Here is a 26245-nt window from a genome sequence, read left to right as displayed (position 1 = left end):
CCTATTTCTGAATCGTGTGTTATTTGAACTGTAGATGTCAGAGGAGGTCACCGCTGTGTAATGTATACCGCCCTACTGCCGAGCAGCACGTACCCTGCCCGGCCGGGGCATCTGGCCCAGCACAGATTTCCAGTAACGGCCACTTGTGACCAGAAAGCTGCAAATCCGGTGGACATATGTCATCGCACCACGACGCTCGTGAAACACATTAAGATGGTATTCTCTAATATGAATACATTACACTGTGTCTTTGTTGCCACCAGTGTGATAAATGCTATGGAAGATGTAATATGACTGTTTCTTAGGCTATACCCGCATTAGGTGTCGTTTTCTTGTGTTGACGAAGCAGTAACAATAGCCATTGCTATATTTTCTTACCGCTAGTGACGAATTTATAAGGCCTCATTCACACGTCAGGATTTTACATCAGTGCCAAAACCAGGAGTCGATCTTACCGGGAGAAGCTATGAGTGAGAGATTGCCACCTGTTCTGTGTTTTAGGGATACAAATACTGATGTGTGAATGAAGCCTAAAACCGAAGTAATGAAGTCTTCTCCTGTGGGGAGGCAGCGACTACCAAGGAGCTAAATAATATTGCATCCTGTAACAAGTGTTTTTGTTGATTTTTATTAATTAGCCATGGTCTGTTTGCCACCTTAATGGAGAGGAGAGTTCAGTAGTGTAATTACCCGCCTGAGTCTGCAGTGTCAGAATGACAGCTGAACGTCTATCGGGGGATGGGTGAGAACCTCTTGTAGAAGGGTCCCGTGGCTTCTAACCTACCACTGTTCTATTGAAACCTACAGTCTACAAAGGAGAAATAATATTTTCACGTCGGGTTTTGCTGTTTTCTTGTACTTTGTTTTAGTCATCGTTACTGTTTGCTTTATTATACGGACACATTGCCTTTGGTTGATCAACATTTGCCAGAGGAGAAATGTGGGCTTGATAAAATGTATCCAGGGGTGACGAATCACTGTTCAACTCTGGAGCCACTTTGTTTTTTATTTATTTTTATTTTTTTATTTTTATACATCAATAGATGTAAAATAAATAAATACATAAATTGGCCCCAGCAGCAAACTTCTAGATGCATTGGCCACCTGGCTCTTGAGACTTGTCTGTCCCTGGCTTATATTTTATTTTAGCATTTTATCAAGTCCCCATAGGGATTGGGGGTTCATCCTCTAGGACCCACGGTCATCTTGAGCGCGCACAGAAAGCTGCCCATCAGTGGTATGGCGGGATTATACAGAGCTCAACATTCAGAGCACTGCTAATCTTCAGCAGATAAAAAAGTGCCCTTATCAAAACTGCAGCAAGCAGCCCAGTAAGTGACACATTGCTGGAATCCGGGTCTCTGTCCCTACGTCATGCTGCTCTCAGATAGGGTAACAAAAAACTGGTGGCAGATTCCATCATGTTAGCATGGATAGAAGTTTTTGCTTGTAATTCATGACTGTCAACATTAATTTTATTTTCTGTACATTTATCCTAATCCTTTATCAGAATTTGATTTAGTTTTCACTATAGAAGATACATTAGAAATAAGCTATCCATTGTATGTAATAAAAGCCAATTCTTCTATATTGAACCATTGTTCCGATTACTTTTTCGTGGTTGCTGACGCGCAGAATTACTGCCTTGGTTTGAGTCATAGAGGACATTTTCCTAGATCAGAAGCTAAAGGGAATGTCTGTATAAATGTTTCTATGCCTGTGCAGTAAGGCAGATTATATTAAGTGTATTAAAATCACAATGTTTTGTTAAGAATTCTAGTTGTTGGTCTTCAGAATACAGAAAGTATTGAAGTATCATAATATTTGAGCACTATTGCCCCTCGCTTAATAATGTGATAATACAGCCAGAAGCTGGTGCGGAAGGCATATGGTCTGTATTACCCACGGAGATGGAGAGCGGGTCAGACTTGTTTGCATTGTCTAATTAATACATACTTAATTAGGGCATCTTAATTATCACTTGGAGAACTCGGGAACTCGCATCTAATCTGGTGACATATGGGAGAGGATAGATGTGACATTCTAATAAACCGAATAGCGAGTAACTTGGCTTGAAATGTACTCGCCACATGATGTGTGACTGGGAGACATGGGCAGTGCCAGACACCTACCGGGGGGAATCTGGGCTTGTGCCGAGTCTTGCCTATAGTCCTTACTATTTGTAATCATTCAAAACTTGAGCTTACATGTATTAGGGAAGTTGTGAGAATCCACCCCCTCCTGGTTAGCTGTCCTGCAGTGATTTATGTTACTACCGCTGCAGCTAATCACTTGCTTTAGGGTATGTGCGCACGATCCCGATTTCCTGCAGATCCGCAGCTTTGTTTTCAGCGCAGAAACGCTGCAGATCCGCAAGTGATTTACAGTACAATGTAAATCAATGGCAAAAAAAAAAAAATGCTGTGCTGATGGTGCCGAAAAATCTGCACGGAAAACGCAGCAGATTCAAAAAGGGACCATGTCAATTCTTTTTGCAGATCTGCTGCGTTTCTGCACCCATTCAATAATAGAAATCTGCAGGGGGAAGAAATCCGCACAAAAATCTGCAACGTGTGCACATACCAAAAAAAAGGCACAGATTCTGACCGGCGTTTTGTGCCAAGAAATTTAGAATCTGCAAAGAAAATTCCACAGTCAAATCTGCAACGTGTGCACATAGCCTTAATGGTGACGTTCCAACCATGGTGGTATCACTACTAATGCCAGTGATTGGCTTCGGTGGTCTCTTAGCTAAGAAAAGCCAATGGGGCAGCTACAAGTTGACTATGTTATTTTTTCATTGTCCCCCGTTTTTTTACCTTACAGGTATGTTCACCCGTTGCGTTTTTTGCCACATAAGACCCAGCATTTTACATGTCATGTATTTTTACATGTCAATTTTTTCAGCATTTTTGCAATGTTTTTCTAATGAATGGGGCAAAACCGTGAGTCTTTTTTTATGCCACTTTTTTCAGACCATTTTCATGCAGAAAGATCTACAGCAAATACCCAATGTGTGACCTAAGATAATTGGGGATTATAAAATCGTGACTTGTTTCTGAGAACAAAGATCTTGTCTTATGTTACGACAGTATATTATATATGTTATATGATCTAATATCTGTGGGATTATTTTTATGAAGAATGTCTGTGTCTGATTTAGTAAAGCATTTTTTTTCTCCTTGGAGCTTGCACCTAATTTTGCGTTTATGCTATATGGCTATATATTACATGAGCAATGCCATTGTCCCTTTATAGAGCTGATAAAATCAATAGATGAAAATGATATTTTAAGCTCTCGGCATAATGAAAGCTTCCTGCCCATAGTTACACTGATTTTATTGTTGCTGGATGGAGCCTTGTTCGTCAGTTTGAGTAATGTCCTCTCTCTGTAACAGCCAGGTTGCCATGGAAAAGCCAGAATAGAAAGGTTTAGCTAAACAAACAGCATCTTGATCTTCCTTAAGGTACCGTCACATTAAGCGACGCTGCAGCGATAACGACAACGATGCCGATCGCTGCAGCGTCGCTGTTTGATCGCTGGAGAGCTGTCACACAGACCGCTCTCCAGCGATCAACGATGCCGAGGTCCCCTGGTAACCAGGGTAAACATCGGGTAACTAAGCGCAGGGCCGCGCTTAGTAACCCGATGTTTACCCTGGTTACCAGCGTAAAATGTAAAAAAAACAAACAGCACATACTTACATTCACGTCCCCCTGCGTCCACTTCCTGACTGACTGAGCGCCGTACAGTGAGAGCAGAGCGGTGACGTCACCGCTGTGCTGCTTTCACTTTCACTTTGCGGCGCTGAGTCAGAGGAGGAAGCAGACTGCAGGGGGACGCAATGTGAGTATGTGCTGTTTGTTTTTTTTACATTTTACGCTAGTAACCAGGGTAAACATCGGGTTACTAAGCGCGGCCCCGCGCTTAGTTACCCGATGTTTACCCTGGTTACCAGTGTAAAATATCGCTGGTATCGTTGCATTTGGTGTCAAACACAACGATACACAGCGATCAAACGACCAAATAAAGTTCTGGACTTTATTCAGCGACCAGCGACATCACAGCAGGATCCTGATCGCTGCTGCGTGTCAAACTAAACGATATCGCTAGCGAGGACGCTGCAACGTCACGGATCGCTAGCGATATCGTTATAAAGTCGTTTAGTGTGACGGTACCTTTACCCTCCTCCAAATGCACAGCCACTTCATTTCCTCCTTATGTCACCCTTGACTTCAAGCAACAAAAAAACAAAAAAAAATTACTCATTCTTTAATGTATGTATTTTTTTATGAATGGTTCTGGATGGTGATCAGTGGCCTTATGTCGTGTGTTTTTTTTATTTTTTTATGACAATACTTCATTGTATGGAACAAATACTGAATGGTATGGAAAATAAGTTACCGCAGAATGAAACCGGAAAATATTCCTTAAAGTTTGAAAATTGCTAATTTTTAAACGTTTTTGTAAAATTTCCGATATTTTTATAAATAAATGCAAAACGTGTCAACCTAAGTTTACCATTATCATAAAGTATAACGTGTCATCAAAAAACAGTCTCATAATCACTGGGATATGTTGAAGAATTCCATTACTACATAAAGGAACACTAGTCAGATTTTTTTAAAATATGGCCCGGTCACTAAGGGGTTAAAAGGAAGTGTGTGTATAATATTAATAAACGTGTGTATGTAAATAATATTATATATGTGTGTGTATAATATATATATATATATGCTCTTGCAATTGCAATTTTTAAGCCTTGTTTTTTTATTTCCCGGTTTCGGGAAATTCACATGTAAATTAGTTGCTATGACCAGACTACATCTAATGAGATTGAAACATCTAATGAGCGTGTGCAAAGGTGATTGTGTGGGGTGGGAGAAGAGGGTCCGGTGTGACTTTGCCTATTGTGATTGGTTGATCCTAGGATATCTGCTGTTACCTTTCATTGCGATCCTGTCTCATGATAAGGATGACGCTCAGTCTCCACAAGATACATAACAAAGTCTATGTATAGGATGCCGTGATTCCGCATGGTTCAGTGAACGCATGCGGAATCACCGCGTGTACAAAAGCCGGCAGCGCTCCATCCAAAGCCCTGCCAATCCGTACCGTGGAAACATACCCTTAAAATAAAAATTCATGTAACAAAAATTCTGCTGTAAACAAAAGGTAACTTTCTGATCAGGGCTGGCCCGAACGTATAGGCGAACTAGGCGGCCGCCTAGGGCGCCGATCCTAAGGGGGCGCCAGAGAAAAAAATAGAAAAAATTATAAAAAATCTTTTCAAAAGGCAAAAGGTGTATGGAGCGGAGCTGAATGTGTATGGAGCGGAGCCGTGTGTGTATGAGGTGTATGAGGTGTACGGAGCGGAGCCGTGTGTATGAGGTGTACGGAGCGGAGCCATGTGTATGAGGTGTACGGAACGGAGTCGTGTGTGTATGAGGTGTATGGAGCGGAGCTAAATGTGTACGAGGTGTACGGAGCGGAGCCGCGTGTGTACGAGGTGTATGGAGCAGAGCGCGTGTGTATGGAGCGCAGCCGCGTGTGTACTGTAGGAGTAGCTATGTGTGGCCATTATACGGTACGAAGTATCATGTGCGGCCAATATACAGTATGGAGCATCATGTGTGGCCATTATACAGTATGGAGCATCATGTGTGGACATTATACAGTATGGAGCATCATGTGTGGCCATTATACAGTATGGAGCATCATGTGTGGCCATTATACAGTATGGAGCACTGTGTGGCCATATTTTTTGTTTATAATTATTCTTTATGAAACCGTGTGATCAGCAGTGCTAAATGGGTGTGGTTGGGACGTGGATACGGGTGTGGCTAGTTATAAATGGGTGTGGTCAGAGGCGTGGCTTAAAATTTGCCACGGCGTGCAAAGCACGCCGCAAACTTTGTCCCTCTTTCCCATCTTCAAAAGTTGGGAGGTATGTTAAAAGTAGTAGGGGCGCAACAAAATAGTTTCGCCTAGGGCACCGTAATCTCTCGGGCCGGCCCTGTTTCCGATTATAGCATCTCTTTATAAACCGTCCCAAAAGCAAATTAACCAGCACATCTGCCTTGTAAAATACCAGAGTTTGAGGGTGCTGGGTGGCATCACTCCTCTTTAAAATTGTTGTTGGGGGTTGTCAGTTTTCCAAGTCCCCGAATCTACCTTACTTGTAGCCGCTCTGGCACAATGGTCATGGTTTTCTTGCTGCAGTTCCTGTGCCAGACAATACATAACTGTCAATTAGCCATAAGAAGGCCCTGCTGTCCTCTTATGATATACAGCAACAGATAGCTGTCTACATAAATGTAAAAATAACAAATAACCTGATCAAAGGTGATGATCAATGACTGGCAGAATCACAGCTACCTCTTATTGCCGCGGTGATCAGTGCCACCTCCAATAGATTTAACCTGTTCCTTCCTAGAGCGCTTGTATTGCAGACCCGATTGCGTTATGTCAGGAATCATTAGTACATACCATTTATACAGTATAATGGTTGCTTACCTGTCATTAGATTCATGCTGCCCGAAGGCCCAGCAGGATGAATCAGTCTGGCTATGCGATTGCCGCCAAGTATTTCCTTCTCTGATCTGTTGCAGCTTGTTATATATTTTGGAATAAAGATTGGATTTTTACAAGGGTCTCTCTGGTGTCTCAGATATCTTTTGGATTTATTAAAACGTACATGTCAGGACTTGTGACAGCTTCTCTTTAAAGATAGTCAAATATGTTTTATTTTGAAATGCAAAATGTTCCTCTCTAGCTGCATTCCTCAACATTGAAATTCTAACACTAAGAAGGAAAAGCCCTAGAATTAAGCATGCTATCAGTTGGGTTGTGAATGGCTGTCTGCAGGAGTATTCTACCATACTGAAGGCACTTGGGCACGCAAATCATCAAGATCTGCTGCTGGCAGCTCCTTTTGCAATTGCCAGCCAGTGACATCCTTGATGGCAGACAGGGCCAGAGATGCTGCAGACACTATCTGCACATCGGCCACACAAAAACCACAGCAAACAACGATCAAAAAAACCCCCAAGAGACTTTGTTGTGTCAATACATGTAAAAATGCTTTTATTTAGAAAAATGATCAGGGTAGGAGACATAGGGAAAAGACAAGGCACATGCCGTTTCACACATGTTTGGAAACGCAGGGGTGCATACTGTACAGCTGGCTTGAAATATACAGAGGGATGAAACCAATCATGATTGAAATATACGTGCACAATACAATCCTCTGAAATGGCAGCGCAGGTAACTATATAAATATATAATAGCCAATTGCGAAATAAATAATACACAAATTTACCTGAGAAGCACAAGAATCAAGACCGCCGCAGCATGCACCCGCCACATCGGCCACACAGGCTGCTCACAGTAGCACGGGCAACTTGTGGCCTGGCTTTACGATGTGAAAATTCAGCTCTTGGGACACTTTGGAGAAACAGCCTTTGAAAACTGGACATTATAAGAAGACATCAGCACAATATTGTGCTTCGAGTCAGACATCCATCTACAGGTTTTCCATTGACCTCTTGCCACAACTCTCAAAGTCTATCATGGCGCACAGCAATACTGCAATGGAGGCCGGGATGGAGGTCTATCCTGTTTCGCGATGAGTCCTGCTTTTGTCTTGGATGCAATGAGAACACTGGTATACAGTGATTTTGGTGCTAATAATGTCTGAACGGTTTTATATCAAGTTTATGATGCTGATTAAGAATATGACTTTGGTTTTGCCAGATTGGCTCTAGTTTTTTGAGATATGTAATAATTTCAGTAGAATTCTGGCTTTAAAAAATCACTTTTAATGCATGGTAAGCCTACAAATTGAAATACAAAATAATTATATGGGATATTTCATTACCGAAGACATGGCAAAAGTAAAGAGTCAAAAGACAGACCAAAAGTTATTGCGCTTATCACTCACAAGTCCATTGGTGGAATGCATTATTTTCATGGATGAATTATATCAAAACATTTGTAATGATTTTTTTTAATTCATCACCCTCAAAATATCCCAAACCCATTCAAAAACCTTGTCACCTGATTTTTTTTTTTTGTAATTCTTTTGTGGATCTGCAGACCATGTGGGCAACACCATTAATGGAAATCTTTCACCAGGTTTTTGCTATTCCATCTGGGAACCACATAACATAAGGGTGGAGACCCTGATTCTAGGGATGTCACTTATTGCGCTGCTTGCTGCAATTTCCATAAAGTCACTTTTCTGCAGAACTAGCCGTTTTCTGGATGCTGAGTAGAGATGAGCCACCTCCCCAGTGTTCGGGTTCGGTTCGGTTTGTCGAACAGGGACGTGTTCGACGAACTGTTCGTCGAATCCCATCGAAACCAATGGCAGGCAAACACATGGAAAACACATAGAAACCACCTTAAAAGGTGTCCAAAAGCTGACAAACTGCTCAGAAGACACAACAAACACATGGAAAAGTCACAACTACATATAGTCATGCGAAAAGAAAAGAGGTGGAGGAGTAAAAGGAGGAAACACAGATATAGGCATGTCATGCCCTTCTAAAATCAGGAAAGGCTGGAGTAAAAATCTAAACTCACTCTACCAACACCCAGATGTCTTGACAAAAAAAATAAAAAAAGAAATATCTTTAGGTAGAATGGCGGTGGGTCCATTCAGAACACTTTCCTTAGAAGACGTAGTGGTACCCCCGTTGGGAGTTGTGCCAAAAAATGAACCCAATACATTCAGACTAATCCACCATTTGTCATATCCAAGGGGCAGGTCAGTAAACGACAACATCGACGCGGAACCAAGTACAGTACTATGTACTGTACCTCCTTTGATGAGGCAATCAGGCAGGTCAAGAAGTTGGGAAGGGGCACCCTAATGGCCAAAACAGACATTGAGGGGGCATTCCGGTTACTACCTGTGCCTCCGAATAGTGTCCTCCCATTGGGCTGCTTCTGTGAAGGAGCATACTACATAGATCGCTGTTTGCCCATGGGGTGCTCCATATCCTGCTCACTATTTGAGGCGTTTAGTTGCTTCCTCGAATGTGTCTTCATGAACGTTTGTAAGGCGGCACATATTATCCATTACCTCGACGACTTATGCCTGGGCCCAAAAGATTCGCCACAGTGTGAAAACACGCGGTAGTCCACCTGTGAGAAGGAGAGAGCTGGAGGGAGAGCGGACACCCCAGAGCCGAGGGGTTAGATTGAGAAAGAAAGAAGGCGGTGTAGCTTGCTTCATGGGTGGGGTACTCTGCTGAGTAGCAGAAATTGCTACTAGGTCCAAAAGGATTTCCTGGGCCAGATGCTGTTACAAAATAGTAGTTAGGTAAACAGGCGGTGTAGCTTGCTTCATGGGTGGGGTACGCTGCTTAGTAGCACTAAATTCTACTAGGCCCAAAAGGATTTCCTGGCCTAGATGCCGTTAAAGAATAGTACTTAGGTAAAACAGGTGGTGTAGCTTGCTTCATGGGTGGGGTACGCTGCTGAGTAGCACCAAATTCTACTAGGCCCAAAAGGATTTCCTGGGCCAGATGCTGTTAAAAATAGTACTTAGGTAAACAGGCGGTGTAGCTTGCTTCATGGGTGGGGTACGCTGCTGAGTAGCACTAAATTCTACTAGGCCCAAAAGGATTTCCCGGGCTAGATGCAGTTAAAAATGAGTAATTAGATCAACAGGCGGTGTAGCTTGCTTCATGGGTGGGGTATGCTGCTGAGTAGCACCAAATTCTAGGCCCAAAAGGATTTCCTGGGCTAGATGCCATTACAAAATAGTAGTTAGGTAAACAGGCGGTGTAGCTTGCTTCATGGGTGGGGTACGCTGCTGAGTAGCACCAAATTCTACTAGGCCCAAAAGGATTTCCTGGGCTAGATACCGTTACAAAATAGTAGTTAGGTAAACAGGCGGTGTAGCTTGCTTCATGGGTGGGGTACGCTGCTGAGTAGCACCAAATTCTACTAGGCCCAAAAGGATTTCCTGGGCCAGATGCCGTTAAAAATAGTACTTAGGTAAACAGGCAGTGGGTGGCTGGGCTACTCTGCTGACTAGCAGACACTGAAGCTTTGGAGCAGACCTCTGAATCCCAGGCCATAGTATGAGTAAACAACTCTGCAGATGACCCCACCCACCTGGAATTGACGATGGCAACATCATGTAAAACTCAGCAAGGGGACTAAATAAGAGTCTCTATTTTTTCAAAAAATTCGGCCACAGACACCACTTAAGTGGCATCAATTTTGCCAGAGTTTTTTTTTTTTAAACGGTTGGTGAGGTGATTTTCAAAAATCATCAAGCTTTTAGTCTCTCCAAGATGACACAGGGGTAGAAAAGTCCTTGCGGATCCAGGATTTGTTCATCTTGATGAACGTTAGTCTGTCTATATTGTCACTGGACAGCCGCGTGCGCTTATCTGTCAGCACACCACCAGCAGCGCTGAACACACGTTCAGAGAGAACGCTGGCTACGGGGCACGACAAGATCTCCAAGGCGTGAGTGGCGAGCTCAGGCCGTTTTTCAAGATTGGAAGCCCAAAATGAGCAAGGGTCAAGTTCCACAGTCATGGCATCGATCTTAACTTGGAGATACTCTTGTACCATCCTCTCTAGGCGTTGGCTGTGCGTCAGACTTCTTGTCTCCTGTGGCCTTGCAGAGGATGGTCTAAAAAAATCTTGAAACGATTGGAAAAAATTGCTGTTACCACTAGATACGATGTTACTGCTACGGTTACAGTGATGACTCGATAGTCCCATGGTTGGCAAGTTAGAACTCAGAGATTCACTAGGTGCACCACTGGTGTTTTGTGGAAAAGCAGATGTTAGATTCTGTAACAGTCTCTGCTGATACTCCTGCATGCGTGAATCCCTTTCTATTTCAGGAATTATTTCGCCAAATTTGCTTTTGTACGGGGGATCTAAGAGTGTGGCAACCCAGTAGTCGGCATTAATTCGGATTCTGACAATCCGAGGGTCATGTTGCAGGTAGTGCAGCAAGAAGGCACTGATGTGCCTTGCGCATCCAGGAGGACCAAGTCCTTGTTGTCTTGGTGGTGGCGAGGTGAGAATCATGCTTCCTTCGTCTGCCCTCTCCCCCCAACCTCGCACAACAGAAATTTGATCAAGGTCTCCGTTATCTGATGAGTCTTCCATGCCCAGCGCCAGTTCGTCCTCCACTTCTTCTTCGCCTCCTGCACCTTCCTCAACAGTTTGGCTGCTACCATGCGCCCTCGGTAATCCCTCTTCCCCAGCCTCCAATGTCAGCCGCCTTGGTGCTGCCAACCTTCTTGACCTTGGAGATATGATCCCTTCCGCATACGACTCCTCCTGTTCCTCCTCCTCCTCTTGTTCCACCACCTGACTCCGAACACTGTGTAAGGTGTGCTCCAGCATGTAAATCACCGGAATGGTCATGCTGATAATGGCACCGTCAGCACTAAACATCTTTGTTGCTATTTCAAAACTGTGCAGAAGGGTGCATAGGTCCCTGATCTGAGACCACTCCTGCAGCGTGATTTGCCCCACTTCTTGAGCACGTTGGCCCAGGCTATACGTCATAACGTATTGCACCAGGGCTCGTCGGACAGTGCAGACACTGCTCCTAGGCCCAAAACTATTAACTGGATTAGATGCAGTAAAAATTGAGATACACAGGCGGTATAGTTAGTTTCACAGGCAGGCTACTCTGCTGACGTGCAGACACTGCTACTAAGCCCAAAACCCCAAAAGGATTTTCTGGGTTAGATGCAGTAAAAATTGAGATACACAGGCGGTGTAGCTAGCTTCACAGGCGGGCTACTCAGATGACTATCACACAATGCTACTAGCCCAAAAGGATTGGCTGAGCTAGATTACACCAAATGCTGTGACTAATAACACTTGCACAGCACTGGCTCAGACCTGCCTGGCAAACAGTGCTATGAACTGCTGTAACCTACCCTGAAAAGGGCTGATATTACAACTAGTCCCGACTCCTCCCGACTCCCTAAACCTATCTCTGACAATTCGCTCCAAAAAAACACTCATAATCTGTATAGCGCCCACAGCAGCAGCAGTGCCGTCTAACACTAAGCTGCAGCAGTGAGGAGATGGTGGCGGCGGGGCAAATGGCTGGTTCTTATAGGGCAAGGACATGTGACATACACAGCCAATGACACATGCCCTTGCTTGTGTGCATCACTTGCACATTGCTGTGTGTGTGCACTGCTGATAGGCTGGGAGACTGCACCGCTACTCTGTAAATGTGGGAAAGAAAAAAAAAAAATGGAGATCGGCGTTATTTCAGCACAGATCTATACACCCACTATACACTGAAACAGTCCATTAACAATGATAAACAGTTTTAATGTGCAAGTCAAGCTAGGCTTTTGGTGAACGAACAGTTATCGAACAGAAACTCGAACAGCCGAATTTTAAGCAAACGACTCGAACACCGCCCAAAACAGCTCGAATTTGAAATTGGCGAACAGTTTGACTCGAACACCGCTCATCTCTAATGCTGAGCTCTGTATAATCTCACAGCACCACTGATTGGAAGCTTTCTGCCCATGTATAAAGTACAGAGAAAGGAGCCAATCAGCGATGGGGACAGAGTAATACGGAGCTCAGGAATATGGAGGACTACATGGCAGCAGGTTTACTACTTCTCTAATGATCTCCTGCTGATAAAACTGATTTTTTTATTTCAAAATTTCACTAAGCAGCCTAGTTAGATCTCATTCAGATGCCCGTTTTTCTCATACAAGTGTGATCAGTGTTTTTCACAGATATCCCCTATACCTAGTACAGTTTTTTTTTTCTTCGGACCAAGTGTTCCATACAAAATTGCGGACACATGTCCGATATACATCCAAGTGTGATTGATGGCAGAAATGCAATCATGGGTCCATTAAAAAAACCAAACCACTCAGATGCCGTCCATATACTTTCCATTTTTCCCTGACTGGCAAAAAAGTTATTTTCTATGTATTAGAGAAAAACAGATGAAATTCTTGACAATACTCGATGTCACTGACGAAAATCAATGATGAAACACGGTCTGTTTTTCTTGCATGTGAAAAAACCTGATGTCTGATTGAGGCTAAGTGACACATCACTGGAATCGCGGTCCCTGACTCTACATGTTGCTACTTTCAGATTGAAGAGAACCTGTCATCAGGGTTATGCATATTAAATGTAAGGCACGGCCTTTCTGTATTTATGGAGATTGATCTTGCAGTGGGCTTCAGTAAAATGGCACTGGTAGCGGCGCATGTGCATCCACCAGCAGTCTTCAATACAATGGCATCTGCATGTGCAGATTGAGATCTTGGCTCGTCTGTGCATGTACCAGCAGCGGTGCCATTTTCTTGAAGTTTTCCAGGAGATCAATCTGTGCAAATCCAGGCCACGACTAGGATGGCGCAGGCGTGAAATTTAAGTTAGGAAGTGGTGAAAGACACCAGAGGCAGCAGAGGGTCCGTAGCAAAGCCGTTTTTCAACACTATGCTAGGCCCACATCTTCCGCATGCTTCTGTGAGCAGCCTGTGTGGTCTAAATATGCCAGTATGTCCTGCAGCCTCTCCAGACTTGTCTCCCATCGAGCCATAAGTCTGCAATTGCAAAGGGAGCTGCCAGCAGCGGATCTTGATGATTTATGTACCCAAGCGCATTCAGCATGGTGGAAAATTTATCAGACAACCACTAAAAACCTCATAGTATGCAAAGCCATGTGTGTGTTTATTTCTGCGTGACACTTGATGTTTGGAAAAGTTTTTTTATTATTTGCATACCTAACATTTCTATCGACCCTGTGATTTTCGTAACTCTTACTTTTCCTTCTTCATGTTGTATTTTAAATGTTGAGGAGTATATATTTGCCCTTTCAATATTTGTACTTTTTGTGAAGATATATACCGTAATAAGCCTTTAATGGGTTATTTTTTTATTTGGAGAAGTTCAGCTTGAAGTTTGTTTTTTGCATACTTAGAACAAACAGGTTAATAAAATTGTAATATTTTAAAGGCTAGTCCCTGCCTTTTTCCAATTTACCATCTGTGACTAATTATCGATAGATGGTCGGCCGGCGAAAGGCATGAGCCCAGCTCTGCTCTTGCCAATTGTCTGTACGGAATTATAAAGATACTTCTTTCCATTGGCAATATAATAGACATAAAATACCATTCTAAATAAATGCGTTATTTGTTTTACGTTACTGTTAGTAGAGTTATCATATAGTATGTTCCACGACTAACCTAGTAGTCTTTAGAATGCAATAAATACCGCCTGTAATTTTTGATCTTCTGTAGCTATGTAATCCTTTGTGTAAATCCTAGAACAAATCATACACACTAGCTAAATGTTGGTAGGGTTTGCCAGTAGTCTAATGTGTATGAGAGCAGCTGCTCGACTGTCCTCATTGTATACAGGGCTAATATATTATGATCTTTGACCATCCTCACCACCACCTCGATTTGGTGGACTGGGAAAAAATTTGGGACTTTATGACCAGACCTATGTGAAGGTCTCGTAAGTCTTATTAAAGTAGCCTTTTTATTCCTCTTAGTTTTGTCTGCAGTTAAAATGATATTGAATGTTACCATTCTGTCTCTGGGGACAGATACCCTTAGGGATTCTTATTTCCCTTTGTTCTCTGCTTGTGTTATAGAGGAGTTGGGAAAAACTCCTGGCGCCAATTCTCCAATGAATTTTCATGGATAGTCTCCTCCACATGAGACAGGATGAGACTCTTTTCTTGAAAGTCCGTTAAAGGGCTGATGGACAGACATACAAGTCCAAACTGCAGGGGTTATGGGGTTGTTTTTTTCACACATTGTTTTAAAGGAAAAAAAAAGGGTAAAAGGCTCCTTGGGTCATGACATTTATCCTCAAGGATGAGCCAGTGTAGTAAAACTTTATAGTTTTTTTCTGTTTGCGAACTTTTGGTTCATTAAGTGTGAAGTCTTTATTTTAGTCCTCTAGCATAGCCTATTTTTCTTTCTACTTATCAGCAATGCTTGAAGGACTTGTGTTGTACTTGCCATAAATCACATAAATGTATGTGGTTAGGTCATAGGATGAGGCGCTTAGTCGTGCTCACTGAGTCATACTGCAATGGTTATTCCAGATACTAGAGACTTGTAAAATGCTAATATACTGAGACGTTATGGATAACCTGCGTGTTACTTTTTATTCTTTGTAAAACCCTGTTCTATTCTGTACTACTTTCCGGAAAATGGATTGTAAATTCTACCAGGGCTAGAACATCATGAAATTATATATAACTACCCCACCTAAAATACTGTAACATGTGACCAAGTGCTTGTTTGGTAGGTTATATATCTTGCTATCAGTATGTTTCTGTAGTGTGGGAGGAAATGAGTGTGCCTAGAGAAAATATGTGGTTATGGTTCCATCATAATATTACTGTAAGGGAAAAATGTAGCCATTTATAACACAGAAATATAGAAACAATCTGAGAAGCCCTGGTGACTTGTGTAGGAAAGATATTCTTCATAGCACTAGATGCGTTTAAAAAGGTCCCTTAGTCTTTCAATAGGCTCCACAATCATGGGGGAGACTGCTGACTTGACAGATGGCCGGAAGGCAGTCATTGACACACTCCACAAGGAGGAAAAGACACAAAATGTCATTGCTAAAGAAGCTGTTCACAGAGTGCTGTATCCAAGCATATTAATGGAAAGTTGAGTGGAAGGAAAAAGTGGGGTAGAAAAGGTGCACAAGCAACCGGGATAACTGCAGCCTTGAAAGGATTGTTAAGAAAAAGCCATTCAAAAATTTGGGGGAGATTCACAAGGAGTGGATGCTGCAGGATCCATTGCTTCAAGAGCCATCACACACAGACATATCCAGGACATGGGCTACAAGTGTCGCATTCCTTGTGTCAAGCCACTCATGACCAATAGACAATGCCAGAAGCATCTTACCTGGGCCAAAGAGAAAAAGAATTGGACTGTTGCTCAGTGGTCCAAGGTGTTGTTCTCAGATGAAATTAAATGTTGCATTTCATTTGGAAATCAAGGTCCCAGAGTCTGGAGGAAGAGTGCAGAGACCACAATCCAAGCTGCTTGAGGTCTAGTGTGAAGTTTCCACAATCAGTGATGGTTTGGGGAGCCATGTCATCTGCTGGTGTAGGTCCACTGTGTTTTATCCAGACCAAATTCAGCGCAGCAGTCTACCAGGAAATTTTAGAGCACTTCATACTTCCTTCTGCTGTCCAGCTTTCTGGAGATTGAAATTTCATTCTCCAGCAGGACTTGACACCTGTCCACGCTGCCAAAAGTACCAATAACTGGTTTAAAAACAACAGTATCACTGTGATTGATTGGCCAGCAAACTCGCGTGATCTTAACCCCATACAGAATCTATGGGATATTGTCAAGAGGAAGATGAGACACCAGACCCAACAATGCAGTCGAGCTGAAGGCTGATATCAAAGCAACCTGGGCTTCCATAACACCTCAGCAGTGCCACAGGCTGATCGCCCCTATGCCACGCCGCACTAATGCAGTAATTGATGCAAAAGGAGCCCCGACCAAGTATTGAGTGCATTTACTGAACATACATTTCAGTAGGCAAACATTTTGGATTTTAAAATCATTTTTTCAAGCTGGTGTTATAAAGTATTCTAATGTACTGAGATAATGACTTTTCGGTTTTCTTTCGCTGTAAGCCATAATCATCAACATTAACAGAAATAAACACTTGAAATAGATCACTCTGTTTGTAATGACTCTATCTATTATGAGTTTCACTTTTTTGTATTGAAGAACTGAAATAAATTAGCTTTTTGACGATATTCTAATTTTGTGAGAAGCATCTGTATATGGCCAGATTTTGGAACACACAATATACAAGTGAACCATGGGAGTTCTCCGCTCTAAGTTACATTTGACTTGAGACCATACGTCCCCTTTGTTAGTCTGTTAACACCAAATTGTGATAAAAATGTGCAGGGTCAGTATACAAGTTGCAGTTTTGTCGCTTTTTTCTTCTGCACAAATTTGTCACAAAACCTAAAGAATTTCCTAGTACCAGCAAAATGAAAGATTACTGAAGTCTCATGCACACCTTGCTTGTATTTTCCTTGTAGATTTAGATCTCCATCCTGTCAATTCTTTCAGCGTTTGCTGCAGTTTTCATCCATACAAAAAACATGGTAATAACACACCTATTTATGCAGCGTTTTTTGTGCCAAGAGATGCAGTAAAACTGTTCAGAAATTTGTTCTGCAAAAACCCGAACAGTGATTCTGTGATAACATTCTAAAAAGAAAAAGTTTATGGCTAGTGTAAGCCAGTCGAAATAAGTTTTCTTGCCCTCATAAACTGGGCATTGACTTTAGGTAGCTGTCAGCTGAACGGTTATTCCATTGACATATATCTCTCACTTCTCCATACACAGGAAAGCTAGACCACGAGAGCCACGGCCAGAAGCCCCTAATCTCCCTGCTGAATAAAAGAATCGGGTGATTGAGTTCCCGCTTTCCTTATGGACATTGACCTAATTTGTCGGGGGACCACCATACACATTAGATGTTTGGCCAATCCTGACAAAATCTAGTTCAGTTGACTAATGTGTGTGTGAAGGTCTATAATTCTAGATATGACAACTTTTTAAATTGCATTTGTGCATGACAGCGGCGGGGCTTCCGTGTGCGCGGCGGGGCTTCCGTGTGCGTGGCGGGGCTTCCGTTTGCGCGGTTGTGCCTCCTTGTGCGCGGTGGGTTCTTTGGAGCTGAGCTCTCGCTCTTGCAATGTGATTTCTATATTCGCCGTGTGGGCGGCGGGGCTGCCGTGTGGGCGGCGGGGCTTCCGTGTGCGCGGCGGTGCTTCCGTGTGCACGGCGGGGCTTCCGTTTGCGCGGTGGGGCCTCCTTGTGCGCGGTGGGGTCTTTGGAGCTGAGCTCTCGCTCTTGCAATGTGATTTCTATATTCGCCGTTCGCTAACGTATTTGCTAAGCGATTCAGCCATCATTCTGTAGCATCAAACATCTTAGGTGAATAATAAAATAAAGCTTTGATTCCTCGGAAGCTGCCGGCATTATTGCTGAGAGAATACATTTGTAATGAGACCTTATTGTTTTTGTTGTTGCTGCAGCTGTATATTCCTGTAATTGTGATTTTTATGGCGGCTCCTCACAAGGGCCATACTGTGAAGGAACGGCCATGACGTGGCTCTGTATAGCCCTGGTGTTGCTGTGGCACTGATCCTGGATGTCTGTGGGCTGAACTTGTGCCTCACTATGTGCTGACACTACAGTAGGGCCCGGACCCTCCTGACACCATGTGCTCCTCGCCCTCCCCCTCTGTGCGGCACTGTACATACCCACAGTGTGCTCCTTAGAAATGCAACTTGCTGAGCCCCGAGTATCCATGGAAACGAGTGGCATGGGACTTCTGACTGCCCTCCCCCTTCTATTATACACATGTCTGAGGAGGGGGCGTGTGATTTGTGGCGTGTAGCTGGTAGCAGGGGGGCTGTTATTGTGCTTTGGGGGTATGCAACAGCTCTCTGATGGATGGGGGGAAGCTGACACATTATACAGGGTGAAGAAGTGCCATATATCACCGGGAATCAACCAGTCCGGCTGGGCCTCAGGATTGCATTTATTTGCCTGTCCCTTTTAATATGCTGAGGTTTGATTTCCATATTGACTACAGGCCATATGCTGGTTTGTCGCTGTGATCTTATAATAAGGTGCGTCCTACCCGCTTGGCGAAAAGATTTTCTTCAGGAACTGGTAAAGGAACTCCAAGAGTCGGCTAAATCCTATCCCTATTTAGGTGCTAACATACTCCTTATTATGGTGCAGGGGGTATATGATTTGTCATATTCATGACGCGGTTATATATCGGGGTCTGCCCATACATATATATTCTCCTGGTATGATATGTTGATTTATACCCAGAATACGCCACCGTCTGTAACGGGAGGTAATACCGGTAATTTTCTCTTCACTTTAATACTTGTTCTATCCCTTTGCTTATATACAGGTCCTTCTCAAAAAATTAGCATATAGTGTTAAATTTCATTATTTACCATAATGTAATGATTACAATTAAACTTTCATATACTATAGATTCCTTATCCACCAACTGAAATTTGTCAGGTCTTTTATTGTTTTAATACTGATGATTTTGGCATACAACTCCTGATAACCCAAAAAACCTGTCTCAATAAATTAGCATATTTCACCCGACCAATCAAATAAAAGTGTTTTTTAATACCAAACAAAAAAACCATCAAATAATAATGTTCAGTTATGCACTCAATACTTTGTCGGGAATCCTTTGGCAGAAATGACTGCTTCAATGCGGCGTGGCATGGAGGCAATCAGCCTGTGACACTGCTGAGATGTTATGGAGGCCCAGGATGCTTCAATAGCGGCCTTAAGCTCATCCAGAGTGTTGGGTCTTGCGTCTCTCAACTTTCTCTTCACAATATCCCACAGATTCTCTATGGGGTTCAGGTCAGGAGAGTTGGCAGGCCAATTGAGCACAGTAATACCATGGTCAGTAAACCATTTACCAGTGGTTTTGGCACTGTGAGCAGGTGCCAGGTCGTGCTGAAAAATGAAATCTTCATCTCCATAAAGCATTTCAGCCGATGGAAGCATGAAGTGCTCCAAAATCTCCTGATAGCTAGCTGCATTGACCCTGCCCTTGATGAAACACAGTGGACCAACACCAGCAGCTGACATGGCACCCCACACCATCACTGACTGTGGGTACTTGACACTGGACTTCAGGCATTTTGGCATTTCCTTCTCCCCAGTCTTCCTCCAGACTCTGGCACCTTGATTTCCGAATGACATGCAAAATTTGCTTTCATCAGAAAAAAGTACTTGGGACCACTTAGCAACAGTCCAGTGCTGCTTCTCTGTAGCCCAGGTCAGGCGCTTCTGCCGCTGTTTATGGTTCAAAAGTGGCTTTACCTGGGGAATGCGGCACCTGTAGCCCATTTCCTGCACACGCCTGTGCACGGTGGCTCTGGATGTTTCCACACCAGACTCAGTCCACTGCTTCCTCAGGTTCCGGTCACCTCTTCTCGTTGTACAGCGTTTTCTGCCACATTGTTTCCTTCCAACAGACTTACCATTGAGGTGCCTTGATACAGCACTCTGGGAACAGCTTATTTGTTGAGAAATTTCTTTCTGGGTCTTACCCTCTTGCTTGAGGGTGTCAATGATGGCCTTCTTGACATCTGTCAGGTCGCTAGTCTTACCCATGATGGGGGTTTTGAGTAATGAACCAGGCAGGGAGTTTTTAAAAGCCTCAGGTATCTTTTGCATGTGTTTAGAGTTAATTAGTTGATTCAGAAGATTAGGGTAATAGGTCATTTAGAGAACCTTTTCTTGATATGCTAATTTATTGAGACAGGTTTTTTGGGTTATCAGGAGTTGTATGCCAAAATCATCAGTATTAAAACAATAAAAGACCTGACAAATTTCAGTTGGTGGATAAGGAATCTATAGTATATGAAAGTTTAATTGTAATCATTACATTATGGTAAATAATGAAATTTAACACTATATGCTAATTTTTTGAGAAGGACCTGTATTTGGAGATTGAATTCACACCGACTCCGTAATAGGCACCTAGTGGCCCATCCACTCCCTCAACAAGCCGGAATGATCCATCTACTAAGGAGAGAGGCTTTGGGAAATGAAATTCCCCGTGGTGGTTTCCTTCGGTGCTTTTGGCAGAATATTGCCTGTATTCTGTCAGCAGGTTGTCGAAACAGCCTTCAGTGCTCCATGATTGGCTTCTTTCTCCATTGCTGGATTTCAGATCGGATTCTCCTCTCTACCTTGATGTTGTGTGGGCCTCGGTATGTGCTGTGTGAATTAGTAGGCCTTACCCCAGGATATATGTGTACCTGCTTAGCATTTATCATCTTGGCCAGCATAAAGGCTGGAGTGCAGCTTTACCTTCTTGCTCCTTGGCATTTTTCCTCCTGAATTCCTGGCCACCTTTCTCCTTTATTTAGTTATCACACAGTCGCAGAGCATTCAGAGAGCTGCCATTAAGGAGTGCAATGAAATGCTTGATCTATGTTAGGTTGATATCATCTGTAAATATGTAAGCGCGTTATTACAGAAAGCAGTTTTCTTCAATCATAAACTGGGATGAAGGTGACCTCTCCACTGATAAGTAGTCTAGTAGGTGCTAGGCATAATGTATGCGGAAAATGAGGTGTGAAAGGTATATATGGAAAAATCATGGCATACAGTCTTTCAAGATCGAAAAATTGATTTTGGGTTTTCTGGGGAACTTTTCGCCTTTCATTTTCTATAAGGGTACCTAAAAATGTTGACAAAGGTATCTTTCAGGCAAGAGCAAAAAAATAAAAATTCAACTGTGTAGGTTGGTAAGCTTCTTGTACAAATGAACTTTGCCTGAGAGGATATCGGTATCGTACCTGTTTACTTGTTCTGGCAAGGAGTTTTCCCACAATGGATATTTATTGCCTATCCACAGGATAACTGATAAATATCTGATTATTGGGGAGCCCACCATGAGGGACCCCCACTAATTACTATATTTGAAGTCCCGAACCTGTTCTTCATGAAAAGGAGCATGAAATGAGTGGCACTCGATCATGCACTTCATTTAATGCCTACGTAGCAGGCAGCAATAGCGGAGTACATCGCTTGCCTGTCTCCTACAGCCCATAAACGTGCATTAAGGAGCATTTGAGATCGGCGTCCTAGTCATTGGTGGAGTCCCACTGTGTATAGATGGTGAACTTCCATTCTGAGGAAACCGGAGATTGATGACATGCCAAGACATGCAGTTGCCTGCGTGTGGCGCTTATACTCGATACTGAATAAATAGAGATGCTTGGAAAATATTGTTTCCATTTTTTTTTTTCCATCTGTCGATCCTGTAAGTTTCATAGCTCCAAGATTGGTGTTACACGTTCAGTGATGAGGAGTAAACATGGAAGGCCCTTCATGCTGGTTGGCTTACTTTTTGCCCATGAATTCTTGTAGCAATATAAGAAAAAAATGCGATTATGTATGAATTTGTCAGCATGCTTTTACCATGGACAATGGAGTCTTCAGCTGTTCTATTATTCTCTCAAATTCTTGGTCCCCTAAAAAGGCTTTAATGATTAACTATTACGTGAGATGAAATGTACTTATGTGGCCTTCACATAAATGTCTTTCTGGTCCTTGTACAGGGCCTTGTGTGTCACCCCGTGGATTCAGAGAGGCCATTGCTGTAACTGTACGGCATGATTGAATGATTATTGCTCTGTCTAAATAAGCAGTTTTTGAGAAGTGGCCGTTACTTGTCTTATTTAATAAGAATTGATTATGTGACATGTTCTAGTGTGACAGCTCTTCTCCCAGATCTATCTAACCACTGTCATGCTGGTGAAAGGAAACGCTGAGGGAAAGCGGGTGAGGAAGGACACAGTCTGCCTGCGCTTACAGAGACTGGTTATGGGAGAGCTGCTGAGTTAGCGGATTTTTCATGGTGGGGAGAGGTGAGTTGGCGCTGTGCCGCTGTACCATCCTCTGCCTTTGCTGTTGATTGCACTCCATAAGTGTTATCTGCTCCCACTTTCCTTGCTGAACAGATGTTCAGAATGCCTAAAGCAACATCAGCCTTTCTCATCCATTCTGTTCATGCAGGGACTGTTCAGTTACACATGGTGCTTTTCTGCCAACAGGACATACAATATACAGTCAAATCTTGTCCTGTCCTAAGAGGAATCTGTTCCTCCTTTCTCCTTTTACTCCTTTCTCCTGTTTCTCCTTTCTAGATGTGATAATTTGGATTCCTTTGGAACCCAAGCTGTTATGTTAATGTGGCATAGTCCAAATGATATATTATCCGATTTCACCAAGAAAGTGATTGGGGCAATATTTTGAGCATCTTTGTTAGGCCATATCCACACATTCAGTATTTGGTCAGTATTTTACATCAGTATTTGTAAGCCAAAACCAGGAGTGGGTGATGAATGCAGAAGGGGTGATGTGTTTCTATTATACCTTTCCTGCACATGAGTCAACAGTGTGGTGCCGCAGCAAAAAAGGCAAACACAGCTCTAGGATGTATTAACAGAAGTATACAGTCTAGATCACGTGAAGTAATTATCCCCCTCTACTCCTCTTCGGTCAGACCTCATCTGGAACATTGTCCAGTTCTGTGCACACATTTAAAAAAAAAAAAAAAAATGATTGAAAAACTGGAGCAAGTTCAGAGAAGAGCTACCAGGATGGTGAGCAGACTGCATAGAATGTCCTATGAGGAACGGTTAAAGGATCTGCAAATTTTTAGCTTGCAAAAAAGAAGGCTAAGAGGAGACTAGATAGCTGTCTACACATATCTGAAGGGATGTCACAGTGTAAAGGGATCATCATTATTCTCATTTGCACATGGAAACATGAGAAGCAATGGGATGAAACTGAACGGCAGAAGATACAGATTAGATGTTAGAAAAAACTTTGACAGTGCGGGTGATCAATGAGTGGCATAAGCTGCTGGGAGAATTGGTGAGTTCTCCTTCAATGGAAACAGAGGCTGGACAGACATCTGTCGTAGATGGTTTAGTGAATCCTGCATTGTGCAGGTGGTTGGACACGATGACCCTGGAGGTCCCTTCGAACTCGAACATTCTATGATTCACCTGGTTATTCCACTCCTGATTTTGGCTTACAAATACTGATGTAAAATACTGACCAAATACTGAACGTGTGAACGTGGCCTTAATGAAGCAATGGTTTCCTCTGGATGGAAAACTTCTCTTATTTTTTATTTATTACTATGCTTTGCTTATATGGTGCTATCATATTCTGCAGCACTTTACATTGGGGCTCACAATGTAGGTTCCTTATCCATATGTCTTGGAGTGTGAGAGGAAACTGTAGAACCCGGAGGTAACTCGCGCAAACATGGGTTGAACATGCAAACTTGTTGCAGATGTCCTTGATGGGATTTGAACATATGACCCCAGCGATGCAACAGTGCTAACCATTGAGCCACCGTGCTGCCCTTATTTAAAAAATGTATGCATCGATTAGGATGTAGTTTTTCAAGAAATACAAAACTTCAACTATGCAGATTTGTTTTGTGATAAAAATTTATCATAGTTTTTAACTTCTCTTGAAAAAAGCCTAAAATAGTAATTCTTAAAATTCTGTATGTTTAACTAGTCCTAATAGGCTTATGTGTGATGTAAAACCAAAAACATGGGCTAGTATACCTGTTAGTGTAAGTTAACATGTAGGCATACATTCACAATGCTAACGAGTTTGCTGGCCCAAGTTTTGGTTTTGCTTTAGTTTCTTGTACAGTTGAAGGTGTGGCGCCTCCATTTTTTTGGGTGCACCGTTATACTTCCAGCTTTCCACGGGCAGGTGTAAAACGGTCAGGACCAGGTCCATCTATTTTGAGGCCTGCTCAAAGTGGTGAGATACTGTCATGGAAATTGAGGAGTCGGAGGTATGGCCTACTGACTCCACAGCCCTGGTTGTAATGCAGTGCTGGTGGCTGCCTGGTATCTATTAAGATCTTACATATAGGGTCATTGTGGCAGATGTATATGCACAGGTCTTGCCACCAAGGAGTATAGTCACTACTGCACTATCTTATAATATCTTAGAGTTTTTGCTTTAAACATGCCATCTCCTAAACACTTTTTGGTATCTTTTGTAGGCTCCGCTTTCAGGACGTTCACCCCCTTCTACTTCCTGACGGAACCGGCAGACACTGTAACACTACGTGGAACGCCCGCTGTTTTGAACTGTTCCGTGTATGCTGAGCCAGTAGCAAAAATTGAATGGAAAAAAGATGGGACTTTTCTTAATTTAGTATCAGACGATCGGAGGAGATTACTTCCAGATGGGTCTTTGTTCATCACTAGTGTGGTGCATTCAAAGCACAACAAGCCAGATGAGGGGATCTATCAGTGTGTGGCAACAGTGGACAGTTTAGGCAGTATCGTAAGCCGTACAGCACGGCTTTCTGTGGCAGGTAAGTGCTACACATCGCAAAGCGTACAATGTGATATTGATCTTGTGTGAAGTGTGCCATTGCTCAAATTTTAATATATGATATTTTCTTTCATTGATTTTGTTGTAAGATATCTTGCTGTTATTCAATGATATTTGCGCTTTCTTCTTCCTAAGATCATTATTTGCATAAACATGGCTGCTTTCTGCAGGTACTTTGTGGAGGCCCTTTTAAACATAGTGCTTTTATTCCCCATTTACATCAATGTGATCAATGGTTGTTTACATACAGGACCTTTCTCCCGTTCATCAAGGGGTTGACTTTATCCATAAAATGAAGTTGTAGGTAAGGTTCATTCTTGTTCCTTTCTGGCTCGGTGCAGGATTATTCACAGTGCGGTGCAATCGATAGAAGAATGTGGCACTGCCGCTGAGTGATTCATTGGGAGCTGAGAACCAGGCGGGGGAGGCTGGGGGTGCACTGCCTGCAGGCTCTTAATGAACAGAACATTGATCTTCGACAAGATGTGTTGGTGTCACTAATTGTATTGTATGGGCTGTGCAAGGTGAAGGGTTACGGCTGCAAGTCACTGAAGAGACTACACATTCACACCCTGTACGGCCTCTCTGTCTAAATCGGTCATTGACTTCTTTCAGCTTTATCATCCTTTCTATAGTTTTTGCCTCGCTTTTTATACCATAATCCTGATTTATACTCCCCCCTCCATTTTCTCCTGTGCTTTTTCACTTCTAACAGTCTCTTGAAGGCTTAGATATATTGTTCCTTAAATGAATCCCATCATCATAGTTTTGATTTGTTATATCATGTTTGATGGATTCTTAAAGGGAGTTTGTGACCATCCAAACTGCAAAAGTAGATTTAAAAAAATTTAATAATGGGACTTGGCCCCTTTTTTTTTAAAGGAATTGGTCACATACATTTTTTAAAATTACCAATAATACCATGTACAAGGGATAAATACTTTGACACATGACCAGATCCCATATTACCAGCACATAGTGAACGAATAATACCACGTACAAGGGACAAATTCCATCACACAATGACCGGACCATATAATACCACCACATAGTGACCGAATAATAGCAAGTACAAGGAACAAATGCCAGCACATAGTGACCAAATAATACTGTATACAAGGAACAAATAATAACATACTATGATCGGACCACATGTTACCATCACATAGCGACCGAATAATAAGACATAAATGGAATACCACCACACCATGACCAGACCACAAATTACCATCACATAGTGACCGA

The 26245-nt window shown here is 42.7% G+C and overlaps 1 protein-coding gene across 11 annotated transcripts in view; it reads left to right on the top strand.

The window, feature by feature from the left end:
* The window catches only part of NEO1 (neogenin 1), a 175527-nt gene that overhangs the window by 92267 nt on the left and 57015 nt on the right, over positions 1-26245 (top strand). For all 11 annotated transcript variants that reach the window (XM_077264145.1, XM_077264149.1, XM_077264148.1 and 8 more), the window contains exon 2: positions 24663-24980. In XM_077264145.1, the coding sequence (XP_077120260.1) occupies positions 24663-24980 (318 nt within the window). The remainder of the gene's footprint in view (positions 1-24662; positions 24981-26245) is intronic.

The sequence above is a fragment of the Ranitomeya variabilis genome, chromosome 5 (assembly GCF_051348905.1).
Source record: "Ranitomeya variabilis isolate aRanVar5 chromosome 5, aRanVar5.hap1, whole genome shotgun sequence".
NCBI classification, from domain to species: Eukaryota; Metazoa; Chordata; class Amphibia; order Anura; family Dendrobatidae; genus Ranitomeya; species Ranitomeya variabilis.
Note: the sequence above shows the minus strand (reverse complement) of the source record. Positions and strands in the feature narration are given on the sequence as shown.